This window comes from Electrona antarctica (genome assembly GCF_951216825.1).
Source record: "Electrona antarctica genome assembly, chromosome: 6".
Lineage (NCBI taxonomy): Eukaryota > Metazoa > Chordata > Actinopteri > Myctophiformes > Myctophidae > Electrona > Electrona antarctica.
Genome location: NC_136811.1, coordinates 17250891 through 17264651, shown reverse-complemented (window position 1 = coordinate 17264651; position 13761 = coordinate 17250891). Strand labels below are relative to the sequence as shown.

General features: G+C 44.3%; 1 protein-coding gene across 1 annotated transcript; it reads right to left on the bottom strand.

Annotated features, from left to right (window-relative positions):
• Positions 1–369: 369 nt before the first annotated feature.
• Positions 370–13462, bottom strand: LOC306924723 (delta-type opioid receptor-like). The gene is made up of 5 exons (XM_079503351.1): positions 13431–13462; positions 5126–5362; positions 3302–3420; positions 1490–1648; positions 370–862 (listed from the first exon to the last, which is right to left on the bottom strand). The coding sequence occupies exons 1-5, from the start codon at positions 13445–13447 to the stop codon at positions 378–380; spliced, it is 1017 nt and encodes a 338-aa protein (XP_079359477.1). The 5' UTR covers positions 13448–13462; the 3' UTR covers positions 370–377.
• Between the last annotated feature and the right edge of the window lie 299 nt (positions 13463–13761).

Here is a 13761-nt window from a genome sequence, read left to right as displayed (position 1 = left end):
CGATAGGGAATACAAGCTAATAAAAACTGCAGGCTTTCTAGTCCTGAAAAGTTGCAATGCGAAAATTGAATGAAATTGAATCTAAACATTTTTGTAAAAAGATCTTGTTTAAAAGAAATCTGCCTAATGATGATGTCACTGGAGGACGGTTTCTAAACTGCCCACAGCCTTCCCATTAATGAGACACAGACTGAGTAGGAAATACATCGTGCCATTTTATCATGATTATTAGTGAGGACTTTTCAATGGCTTTGCCCGGGCTTTTCTTTTTGAGCCGAATGCAAACGAAAATAAAAGCCTCCGAGGCGTTTTAAATGCGGAAATCTTGCAATTCCATCTTGTACCGGCAGGCGTGGGCAGCTTCACCGTTCCACTGTTCAGAACTCCGTGGTGGAGATCTGTGTGATCTCCGTGTGGAGGTCATCCTGGAGTGTGGTGTTAGGGTCTACTAAAGCCGCCCGCTGCCGGTCCGCGTCCAGGCATACAGGCTTCCTCACCTCAGACACGGCGGAGGGCACGCAGCCGCAGACCGTGACGGGCTCCCGCATCGTGTTTCCGCGCGCCCTGGTGAAGCTGCTCTGCTCCAGGCGTGAGCGGTATGGCAGGCAGAAGTCCCGGAAGCAGCGTTTGAAGTTCTCGTCCAGGAAGGCGTAGAGCACGGGGTTGAGGCTGCTGTTGGTGTAGCCCAGGGCGATGCACAGGTGCCAGCTGGCGATCACCAGCGGGTTCTTCTGGTCGATGTCCACCATGGTCTTGGCGATGATGAAGATGTGGATAGGCGTCCAACACACGATGAAGGCCGCCACCACCACCAGCACCATGCGGGTGATGCGCCGCATGTTCCTATCCTTCTCCTTGGAGCCTGAGAGCAGAGCAGGGGTGGAAAGCAACCAAGTCATTTACTCAATTAATGTACAATTTTGAGATATGTTTCTACTCGACCACTACAAATATTATACTTTTACTCTACTACAAGTATTTCATTATATAATTATAATAAAAACATTTTTGTTGTGTGTGTGTTAATAAATTCAATTTTATTAAATTGTCAAATTGTAAAGTAAAGTTGTCTCAAGACACTTTACATGTAGAGCAGAAAACCGACAGAGATCCTACCCAGAGCAAGCAATATTGCGACAGTGGTAACTAAAAACTCCCCCTTAGGAAGTAGGAAGAAACGTCAAGCAGAACCCGACTCTAGGGTGGTCAGCCATCTGCCTCGACCGTATATGTGGTTAATCAGACTAGATGGTTTAGTCGATTATTTAAACATTTGCCGTCGATTTCTTGATATATAAACTAGCGGATCTACTGTACAAGCTCACAATGCGGCACAGCTTAACATGTTGACAAATAACTTGCATGCCTTTTAGTTCTACTGGTTAGTTTTAGTCAGCATAGTTTAGTTTTTATTTCGTTTTCGTCAGCGAAAAAAGGTATCGTCGACGGACCATTTTTTCGTCATTTAGTCGACGAAATATATATACACCTGAGAGCAGGCGGACACTCTTCAGCCGTAGGATCATCAGGCCGTAGCAGACGCTGATGACAAGGACGGGCAATAGGAAGGCCAAGACAAACACGCAGATCTTGGTCACCGTGTCCCAGTACCACTGGGGCCTGGGGAAGCTCAGCGTGCAGATGGTGCCTGAGTGAGAGGGGGTCAAAATCAAACAATCACTGATGGAAAGTATAACCCAAGTACACCGACCGTATACTCAAGTTGAGGTAATTTGACTCGAGCATTTCCAATTTCCAATACTTTATACTTCTATACACTAGTACTACGTCTCAGAGGCAAATATTGTACATTTTTACACCACTACAGTTATTTGAAAACTTTTGTTACTAGTTACCAGGGGCGCCGTTGACCATTTCGTTGCCCCAAGCATGATATGTTTGTGCTGCCACCCCTCACCGACGAGAGTGCCGCGTTTCCTCATGCAGAGGCTACTTTCACCATTTGACTTTGATTTGTCCTAATGTTGTTGCTAATTTAAATAACTATATGCTCCGTGCTGGACAGGGTGGGGGAGTGCTGCTTCTGAGCACTGCAGATCCACATGGATACGTGTGCAACTGGAGGACACACGCACGGGCGTCGGGTGCTCGTTATTAATCCATTGAGACCTGGAACGCATCCATGTCACGTTAGCGTTTAACCACATTAACCATTAACCCATTTTGGGGCGGGAACCCCTTTTGGTGTTTTAAACATTGTTATAATTTAGCTATTGAAAAATAGCAGATCTACAAGCTCATAGCGCGCCACCGAGTGGCGCGCTATGAACTTGTAGATCTGCTATTTTTGAAAAATCGTTAAAATGTGCCTCAAATCTTTCCGAAAATTGTCATGATTTAGAAAACTTTTTTTTTTAAATTTCGACGTCAGGCCTGAATGGGTTAAGTGGCGGAGCCACGAGAAACTTATTATGAGAATTGGCTTGGCACATTTTGTTGTCCCCCTTGGCATGTTGTCCTACGCACAGACTATGACTGCCGGTGGTACTGCTAGTTACTTTGTATTTTTGGATTATTATTTTATTATACTATTTATAGTAGGCTATATTATTAACACGTATATTTGCCACTTCAGCCCTATTTAAACTTTAAACTTGTTACAACTCAACATATCTCTGCTGTCCACCTAACTCCAAAATGTTCATTTTTCTGAAAATGTAAAATATAACATTTTCAGGAAGAAGGTGGTGTAACTTTATATATATATTGTCAATAATTGCATGACAGGGGGAGAGGTGGTGGAGTTACTGTATAGCTAAAAAATGGAGTTAGGTGGTTTCCTCCTGACAGCAACCCTGAAAATAGTCAGTCTACAGTTTGTGAGCTTGTAGATCTGCTATTTTCAAAAGATTGTAATACAGGCCTACGATACCTTGTGAATCGGGACATTGTGCATAATGAGTACTGTTGGTAGTATATTTTGATGCCAATACATTAACTCAAGTAAATTTGATTACCAGACTTTTACTTGTAATAGTGTTTCTATCTGCATAAGTAAAGAAATGGAGCCACCACTGTGCCCGGGGAGGCCAAATCATTCGGTTTTAGTTGGAGGGACCATGTGTAGGAGGAGCTAAACCAAGCTAAACCACATCAAATAGCCTCTCGCTCCCTGGGGGCCTAATTACTCCAGATTAACGGAAGCACTTGGCATGCAAAAGGATGCCGAACCAATGACAGCCTAAGTGGAGTACTTACTGTATGGTTTTACACAATTACGGGTAATTTCTCTCATAATCCCACCCAGCCGCGCAGAGAGATCAAAAGAAAAGCACCCCACCTTTGGGCGTCACCTTGGTAACCGCCAAAACCATTATGGGAACTCCGATGGCAGAGGAGAGGATCCAGATACAGACGTTGATGAGCTTGGCTTTGGCAGGCGTGCGGAAGTCCAGAGCCCTGCATGGTGGTAGAGTTGTAACAATCATTGTTGGAGAACGTTACTTTTAAAAGCGTTCCCGTTTTGTTACAGGATTACCGCAATTAAAAAGTACCGTATTGCGTTACGTTACTTACAAGATTACCTTCTGAGAATGTTAGATTACCTAGTTAGATTAAATTACTAGTTACAATCGAGAGTAGGCTACAGCCTACAGAGTGTTGTGGAGCTGTGCTGTGCTTGCTTCACCATGACTAATTTGCATTGATGTTAATTTCCTTTCACCAATAAATTCAAAAATAGTGTGAATACTTCCACAGCCTTAATAAAGGATAAACTCTCCGTCTTCTCTCAATCTCTGTCATTTCGCACACGTGCGACATAAACAGAATCACGTCCCACTGTGAGGAGACCCCGGGCCAGACCAAGGCGCAGTAAGAGGAAACACATCGACTCACTGGCCTTGGAACGTCTCGGGATCCCCCAGGAGGAAGTCACTAATGTTGCTCTGGAGAGGGAAGTCTGGAGCACTCTGGTGGAGCTGTTGCCCCCGCGACCCGACTACGGATAAGCGGTTGAAGATGGATGGATGGATGTTGGTGACTCCCTCGGCCAATCAGGGATTGTGTATTTTTGGTGGTCCCCTCGGCCAATCAGGGATTGTGTATTTTTGGTGGTCCTCTCGGCCAATCAGGGATTGTGTATTTTTGGTGGTCCTCTCGGCCAATCAGGGATTGTGTATTTTTGGTGGTCCTCTCGGCCAATCAGGGATTGTGTATTTTTGGTGGCGTCGCTCGACCAATCAGGGATTGTGTATTTTTGGTGGCGTCGCTCGGCCAATCAGGGATTGTGTATTTTTGGTGGCGTCACTCGGCCAATCAGGGATTGGCTGATGATGTAACTATGGTACGTTTGGTAATTGGCTGGGTGATCAGCTGGGTATGCACCTCTGCATGTATGCATAAGGTGGCCGAGGGACAACACCAACATATGTGGCCGATTGAGATATGTATTCGTTGATGTTCTCCACCGAGTCAGCAGTAGGTTGCACGATCTGCTCGTGCACAAGTAGGTGTGTGCAAGTTGGCAGCTCGACAGAGTGCATTTCTAGTTAATTCTTTCACTGCCGAATATGTGATATCACGTATTTCTACGTGATATCACATATTTGATCACTTTATATCAATATGAAACAGCTACACTGAAAACCATCTTTTAGTCCTGTCCCGGTTGCTAGGCAACGCCTTCGTCACCCCCAGCACCAGGACACGTGTGCGCGCACACCATAGGATCCCATTCAAAGTGGGATCTTCTTTGGCTGTTATCTCTGAAACTACGAGTGCTGTCCGCGGTTTTGAACAAACATCTGATCGGATGTGATTTGTGATTTTTCATCCGCTCGTGATCGACATATTAACTATACCTCCCCTATATGATATGGCTATATTATACCAGTAAGATGCCCTGAGGGCCCCGTTCACGCATCCATATATGGGCATAAAGGGACGGGTACAATGGGTACTTAGGCAAAGCCCCCCGAAACTATGACTCCGACATATCGGTCGTATCGGTACAGTTCTACGTTTTCGCTCTGAGACGGTCGGTACATCTCATAAAATGCTCCCTGCGTCAAATGCCAAAATGAATAATGGAACTTGATATGAAAAGGGTTGTAAACCGACCGATGTAGTCCTAATAGTAAAGTGTGTGGCGCGCGGCGCTTACCTGACGGGGTGACAGACAGCCACGTAGCGGTCCACGCTCATCATGGTGAGCGTGAAGATGCTGGTGAACATGTTGTAGTAGTCGATGGCGATCACCACCTTGCACAGCAGCTCCCCGAACGGCCAGCTGGCCATCAGGTACTTGGCGCTCTGGAAGGGCAGCGTGCTGGTGGCCAGGGCGTCGGCCAGCGCCAGGTTGAAGATGTAGATGTTGGTGGCCGTCTTCATCTTGGTGTACCTGGAACAGGGTTTCTCTAAGGGTTAGCAGGGTTCATCTTTGGTGTACCTGGAACAGGGTTTCTCTAAGGCTTAGCAGGGTTCATCTTTGGTGTACTTGGAACAGGGTGTCTCAAAGTGGGTACCTTGATGACGCAAGTCCAGGGGGTGCCTCAGAACGCTTTGATTAGTAGGGTAAAACTAACCTGTCTCACGACGGTCTGAACCCAGCTCACGTTCCCTATTAGTGGGTGAACAATCCAACGTTCTGCTTCACAATGATAGGAAGAGCCGACATCGAGGCATCAAGGCTTTTGCCCTTCTGCCCCACGGGAGGTTTCTGTCCTCCCTGAGCCCGCCTTAGGACACCTGCGTTACCGTTTAACAGGTGTACCGCCCCAGGCAAACTCCCCACCTGTCACTAATATTTAGAATTAAGCAACGTCACTTCAGTTTAACCGTTTTAGACCCTCTATAGAGGGTACGTGCAAAGACGAATGGGAGTATAATTTGGAGCAGCTGTGCATCATTGCGTCTTTGCAACCCTCCCCAAGAACCATGCCGGTCCACGAACGATGCCGGCGGTCAAGCTCACTTTTATTTGTAACAGAGTATTGCTACATTCAGTACATTGTAACAGAGTATTGCTACATTCAGTACATTGTAACAGAGTATTGCTACATTCAGTACATTGTGGCATTGCTACTTTTACTGAAGTACAAAATGTGATTATTATAATATTATTATTAATGATGAATTATTGTTTTTGTTTTTTATGATTCAAAATTTGTATTGCTTTTTCAGTTTAGTCACAAGGGAATAACTGAGAATGTACATAAAATAATCATACAAACAATTAAGACAACAAATGAAACAAAACTAGACAAGAAAATAATAAATACATTACACTACGAAACCTTTACAGAAAAGATAATACAATACAATACAATACAATACAATACAATACAGTACCATACAATAATACAAATAAAATAAAAAAGGAAAAAGAAATGAAGACAATGCCATTGAACCTGGGTAATATTAATTTACACTGTAACCAAGGAAAGATAAAAGAGAAAGGGATGTTGCGCTCACGCCACAATGGGATCTCTGACAGCAATATGCATTATGTATCCTGAATTATTGTTTGTTAACTTATTGATGTGCAGTGTCCGCTGAGGTCTCTCCATGACAAAGCATCACGTGGTTCATTGAAATACAATCAGGCATTCATCACCGAACCCATGTCAATTTTCTCTGTCCTTTTCCTAGACATCGATCTGCTCTTTACTCTCTAGACTAGAAATAATGGTACAGTGAATTGGCAAAAGAGATCATTGGATGCATAATGGTCAGTGGCGGGCAAAGTACTCAACCCCAGTACTCGGGTCAAAGTAAATGGATACTCCTGGTCAAATATTACTCAATTATCAAGTGCCCTGTGAAATGTCCTATACTAGTAGTAGGCTACTGAAGTGCTTGCTTCAAAAGGATGTTCTTTTAAAAAAAATACTTGCAATAAATAGGCTACAAAGCATATTGTCTTTTTAAATATTTTTAAATCAAAGTTATATCAATAACAATGAAAATGGCAGATCTACAGGCTCACAAGGCGTTTCCCTCCCTAGAAATGTAATGCGAGTCAATCAAGTCGAGAATCAAGTGTTCAACAATAAAAAAAATACTCAAGTAAAGTACAGATACTCAAACAATGTATTTTACTGTACTCAAATGTACTTTGTTACTGTCGACCACTGTCCATTTCCTCTATTCCTTAAGTTTCCTATAGCCATCGACCTGTTCTTTGCTCTAGAAATAATGATACAGTGAATTGGTTAAAAGAGATGATTGCGTCTCTGTCGCGTGGAAACCTCATATGACCAAAATCTTACTTTTCAGGCAATGTTGTTTTTGGCAGCAAATTTTGATTTTAGTTTTAGTCATAGTCTCTTCAATAGTTTAGTTTCAGTCACATTTTAGTCACCTGGAATGTCTTAGTGTTAGTCTAGTTTTATTCGACTAAATATCATAGGATTTTAGTCGACAAAATCTACAGTTGATTTAGTCGAATAAAATGGGTTTTGGCGGGCCTTGATGCCCAGTATACTTGTCAGTATATTTAGTCTTATAGTTTTAGTCATCATAGCTTAGTTGTCATTTAGTTTCCATTTAGTTTTCGTCAGTGAAAAAAGGTAGTCGACGAACATTTTTCGTCTTAGTTTTAGTCGACGAAATCAACACTGTTTTCAGGATTCAAATTCAATAGCATCAAGAGTAGCTGATCTACCAGATCAGAGTAGCTGATCTACCAGATCAGAGTAGCTGATCTATCAGATCAGAGTAGCTGATCTACCAGATCGTGCCATCATGCTTCCAGACCTGCTGCTGTTGATGCTTTTGTGTGATGCTCCAAGTAGGATGATCCAAGTAGGGCGTTATTTTACGGGGGGAAAACGCACACAACATGCTAGAATACGGAGATACGAGGTTGCTTCCCCAACAGCAACAATTGGATGCATAATGGTCTGAGGGAATTCAGTGCATTAGCAACAAGCCTTCGGTGGCCTGAGTTGCGTTGGTTCGTTGGCCTATTGCCTGGGTTCCTCCCTGAAGCACCAGTTAATTAGACCTGATCATGATACACAGCAACAATCACACAAACACCCACAGGCTCTGGAGCTGAGCTCCTACCTTCTCTCTTCTCTCTCATTTTAGATGGTATAGCTATATGTTACAGTAAAAGCGAGAGACCAGTAAAAGTGAGAAAGACGGAACGGGGTGGGGAGGGGTGGCGTGGTGGGGGGAGGCGCCCGTTTGTTCGGCATGGGAGGCCGTGAAGGCCGCCAAGGCCCCTTTGAGGCCCCTTTAACCCTTTTTTCAGAAAAGATGATTTAGAACATTGGTTTAGAATAGTGGTTCTCAAAAATAGCAGATCTACAAGCTCACAGCGCGTCACTTTGTGCCGCACTGCAAGCTTGTACAAATGCTATTTAAAAACCTTAGACTAGCCAATTGTTTTTCCCCCTTTTCTCCCCAATTTAGTCGTTATGCTAATTGGTTCCTTCCCACACACATTTCTGTTAAGCTGTCACTATACTGTCCTGGCTGACCTGCCAGTGAGGAGCCCCCACCAGGAGAACGTAGAGCCTTCGTTCTATTCCTCCCGCCTACTCTACGCCGCAGCCGGTGGAGCATGCATTTATATAGCACTTTTTATCCAAAGCGCTTTACATAGATTGTGCATTACAATCACTCATTCAAACACACATTCACACGCCGATGGCAGAGGAAACCATGCAAGGCACCAACCTGCACTTCAGGCGCATTAGGGGTTCAGGGTCTTGCTCAAGGACACTTCGACACTAGCCTCGGAAACCCAGACGTTTTATTTCCTGGAAGAAAGAAAACTTCGACACTAACTCTGGGGGAGCCCGGGATCGAACTGGACACCACCTGGCTAACAAGCTTGATGTCAAGGCAGGGCCAACATCAGCAAAACTCATGCAGGTCAGGAGCATTATGGATTACTTCTGCCTAGCCTGGATGAACGCCTCTCAGACCACTCTCAGGGAGTTGGACAACATCCAAAAAAACTGTTCTCTACACACATTCAGTTTACACATAGGCCTACCCCTGACTGAGTAGCTGCAGATCACTGATAGGCTCTTTGAATATGTTTTTCTCATAGCCTGTATCTGCCAAAGCTTTAAAAAGAAAACTTGCGGTTTATACCTACCGCCTTACGGCTACTCTACTTAAGTGATTTGAACTGTCTCAGTTCTTAATGGGTTCATTTGCACCTCCAATTAAGGATTATAACAAAACTGCAAGAGGCTCTAAAGCGCACTCGCATAATAGACCAGTGTTTCTGAAACATTTTCAAGTCAAGGACCCTTCAAAATGATATGTATTTGGCTGTGCACACCCCCATCTAAAAATGGTTTGTGCCAGGGACCCCTAGAATAGAACTGTGTTAAAAAAATCAGCAGAGAATTGGCAAGCTGTCTGAAAGAGCCACGCCATCTGCTAATGTGACAGCAGTGGCACTCGCTTAAACGATTATACAGCTGAAACCGACTAGCAGTTTTGCTTGACGGTTTGTGCTTTAGCTTCGGAAGACACCAGATGACAGCTTAAAAACTTTAATCGCTGTGTAGTTACATTATGTGATTTGCTCTGTATTTGTGTGATTAGTTAACCCATTAATGGGATAGTTCACGAATAGGAAACGCTAAAGAAACGGTGAAGAAAAAGTAACTTAAAATTGTATTTAAGTACAGTACTTAAGTAAATGTATTTAGTTTCTTTCCACCACTGAAAAAGTCACGACAGTCATCATTATTGATCTGGGGGAGAGGGATCAAAACTATGTCTAGTTTTCAGGAACATTAACCCTAAAGGAGCATGTCACCCATGTTCAGCCATAACTATGTTCATATAGTAGTTGGTCTTTCCTTATATACATTATAAAAGGCACAATTTAAATCCACTCGCTCTGCATCTTGTTGGTGGACTATCCGACTATATGTCACAGAAACCTGCCTACCAGAATATGGAATGCAGCTTTTCTCTGAAAGTTAGCAAGCTGAAATGGCATCTATGTTTAGTTTGTAAATACATCGAAGATGCGAATGTAATCCATTCCCAATGGATGAAGCCTTGGCCTGGAAGAGAGGTCATCAGGTGGTCTCCAACCTTCTTAGAGTGTTTCAACCCTCAACCACTACACTCTCCAGTTGGCGGGTCAGCAGTGATTGGCCAAGTCACTGCCCCTCTCCACCAGGCTTCCAGCTATAGACAAGTCCACGGAGGGGCACCCCGGGCGCAGCTACCACCGAGGCGAAACCAGCACCAGGAGAGAGGGCCACACCCGAAAGTGAGCAACCTGCCGGCCAGGTGCAGCAAACCAGTGCTGACCACACCCCAGTGACCGCCGCGCCCAGGGCACCCCCCGCGGACCCGCCCACTGTCCTTTCTCTCCTGCCAGAACGAACAGGAAGCTCTCTCTGCCTTGTGCGTTCTTGGGGGATAGCAGGCACTGAGAGGTCTCTAGGACTATGGTTTGCCTCCTTCCTAGTGTCCTCCTACGTCTCACCAGACTGTTCGTCTGTGCGGTGTGCATGTGTCCGTCCTTGTCCACACTTGGCCTTACTCTGGTGTATTTGAGTCAAGGGAGCCTTCTCTGCGTCTGTGTCACTGTCGTAGTTGTTGTCGTTGAATCTGTCCTATCGAGTCTCTCTTCCTCCCCTCCTCTCGGGAGACTCTGGGGTATTGCTCATTTGTACGGTCTGTAGCTTGCGTGGTGCCCTCTTGTGAGTGCTGCAGCAGAGGTTGCTAACCCCTGTTGCCCTGCCAGTCTTTCCTGGAGGTCAGCTCAATGCGTTTGCACAGCTTTTTGAAATCATTATACCCATACCTAACACAATGCCAAAATTCAAAAAATTGTCACCAAAAGCCAAATCTTTACAAGTGCGACCCCAGCTATTTGAATTTGTTTTGTTAAAATTATAATGATTTTGGGAAAGTTTTTTGAAAATGTTTTGAAATAATAATAAACTAGAAGAAGTGCCCAGGACACAGGTCTCCACCAGGATTGACATTTGGATAAAATCTGAAGGACTAATATAAAAAAAGTGTCGCACATAAATGGGCCTCCTGGTGGCGCTCGGAAAGGCAGAATTGAAAAAGGCAGGCCAAATGTTTTTCCTTGGGCTGTAGAGAGTGTGCACACGTTTTGTGCATACAAAGTTTATGCAGATCGGTGCATGTAAAGACGTGACTCGCCACCATGAGGCTGATTTAAAAATGTCAAGTGGCATTGCTTCCTCAGCCAGCCTAGTGGGAATATGCGTGCACAGTGTAACTGCACTCGGGCCCTGCGTTCATGATTTGTAGCATTTTGTACAAAACTGGCCATTCCTGAAAACTTAAAACTTAAAAAAAAACTCTTAAAATCTTATTCAATCAGTGTAGAATCTGAGAAATCCAACAGACTCGTCTTGATCATGACTACAGAGATCATGTGTACCGATTTGCGTGAGATTTGGATGAAATCTTTGCAACTAATATAAACAAATGTGTTTTGCAGAAATCGGCCTCATGGTGGCGCTATAACTCGGAGATGTGGAAAATACAGGGAATTTGTTTTGCCATGGCCTCTAGGGAGTACACATACAAAGTTGTACACAGGTCGATGCAGTTATAGGTAAAAACAGGAATTGGCCTGTTAGCTCCACCGTGATCGAGGCTGATTTGGAAAAGATTTAGTGGCATGTCATCCTCGGCCTACTGGAAATGTGTGTATAATTTAACGGAAATTGCACACTGTTTGTGATTTGTGGCATTTTGTTCGAAACGGACCAATCATGCCAGCTTTGGAAACCAATCTTACCCAATCAGGATGGAATATGGGAAATGGTGCAGATCCGTGTTGATCACATGACTATGGAGAATTGCGTGATGTATGGATAATAATGTAAGGACCTGACCTGCCCTCGTTAACCAGGGCAGGTCAGGTTGTGGCCTCCTGGTGGCGCTATAATAGGCCAATGTGAAAAGGGTGCCATTTGTTCTTATGCCTTTGAAGGTAAATGGATGATTTGAGGCATTTTGTTCCATGTGTTCCTTGTGTTTTATGGCATGACTTTAATATTATTCCCTGTATTGTTGCAATTGGTGACTTTCAATAATATACTAGGAATGTTCTACAGAAGTACTGCACCTTAAGTCACATGACTGGGTTTTTCACAGCTGCTATCTGATGAATGATTACTATATATGCAATTTGATTGGTTGTGACTAAACCTACTGTTGTAATGAATGTCAGCCTATTCTCAAACTATGCCTGTAGAAGGCCGAAAGGCCGAAACGTTGCTATGACTCTTATTTAAAATAAAACTCTTGAACCAGCAAGTGGCGGTGTGCGGGTCTCTCCTCCTTCTCCAGGCATTTTGTTCCAAAAATGTGTTTTGCAAAAATCCACCTGTTGGTGGCGCTATAACAGTCCAATGTGAGGGTGGGATATATTCCTCAGCCTAGTAGGAAACTGCGTGAAAGATCTCACTTTAATTGCACGCTGAGTTCATGATTTGAGGCTTTTTGTTCAAAACGGGCCAGTCCTGCAAACTTTGAAAGCCAATGTTAGCCAATTTGGATGGAATATGAAATATCGGACAGATCCGTCTTGAACACATGACTATAGAGATACTGTGTAACAATTTGCGGGATTTTTGGACAGAATCTGGAGGAATAATAGCAAAAAATGTGTTTTACAAAAGTCGGCCTCCTGGTGGCGCTATAACAGGCCGTTCTGGAAACTTTGGGGCAGAGGTTCATCGTTGGCATCTAGGGAGTGTGTCTGCAAAGTTTGGCATGGATGGCCAACGCCGGAGATTAGCTGGCAAGTTAGTGGTAACGGACACACGCACGCACGCACGCACGCACGCACACGAATGGGGACATACGGACGGGGACATATATACGGACGGACGGAGTGCAAAACATAGCCTACGTCTCTATACTCTCTCCCCAAGCCTTCGGCCTGGTGGAGGCAATAAAAAACGTGTCCGACCGTACCTTTTATAGGCCACCAGGAGGCCGACTTTTATAACACATTTTTGTTATTACTCAGATTCAGATTCTGTCCAAAGATCCTGCAAGTATAGCCTATATATGATTGCACATGACAGTATAGGCTAACATTGGCTTCCAAACCCAAAGTTTGCAGGATTGGCCCGTTTTGAACAAAATGCCCCAAATCATGAAGGCAGTGCAATATACGTGACATTTTACAGAATGTGCGCATGCACAGTCCTATATGCGGAGGAATACATCCCTGCACCCTTTTCACAGCTGTTCTAGCGCCACCAGCAGGTGGAACACATTTTTGGAACAAAATGCCTCAAATCCTGAATTCACATTGATTGGCCTATTAATTACAGCGCCACCAGGAGGCCATAATAACCCACCTGTCCTGACGTGGCTCATTAAAAAACAAATTGTCTTACATTTATTCTGGTATAATAAGCTTATTAGGATAATTAAAATGCCAGCAGGTGAATAAGTGCATTAATAGTCGGATACTTTCTTACCTGACTACTCCATACATGACGAGCACGTTGCCCAGCAGTCCGACCACGCAGATGAGGGAGTACAGCGCCGTTATACACACAGCGATGACTATACTGGTCGCGTCCCTGCTTCCAGAAACTGTTCTGTTGTTGTTGTTTGGAAGCATGAGGAAATCGTCGGAGAGCGTGATATTGAAAGGAATGAGAACTGAATCTGAATCTGAGTACTTGTCGGAAAAATCCGCAACAGAAAGAGTGGGGAACTCCATGTCTGCGTCCAGATGTGATATCACTGAAGGCGAGCCTCAAACCACCCTGACGCACGTACTGGACACTGCGCCGCGCACGGAAA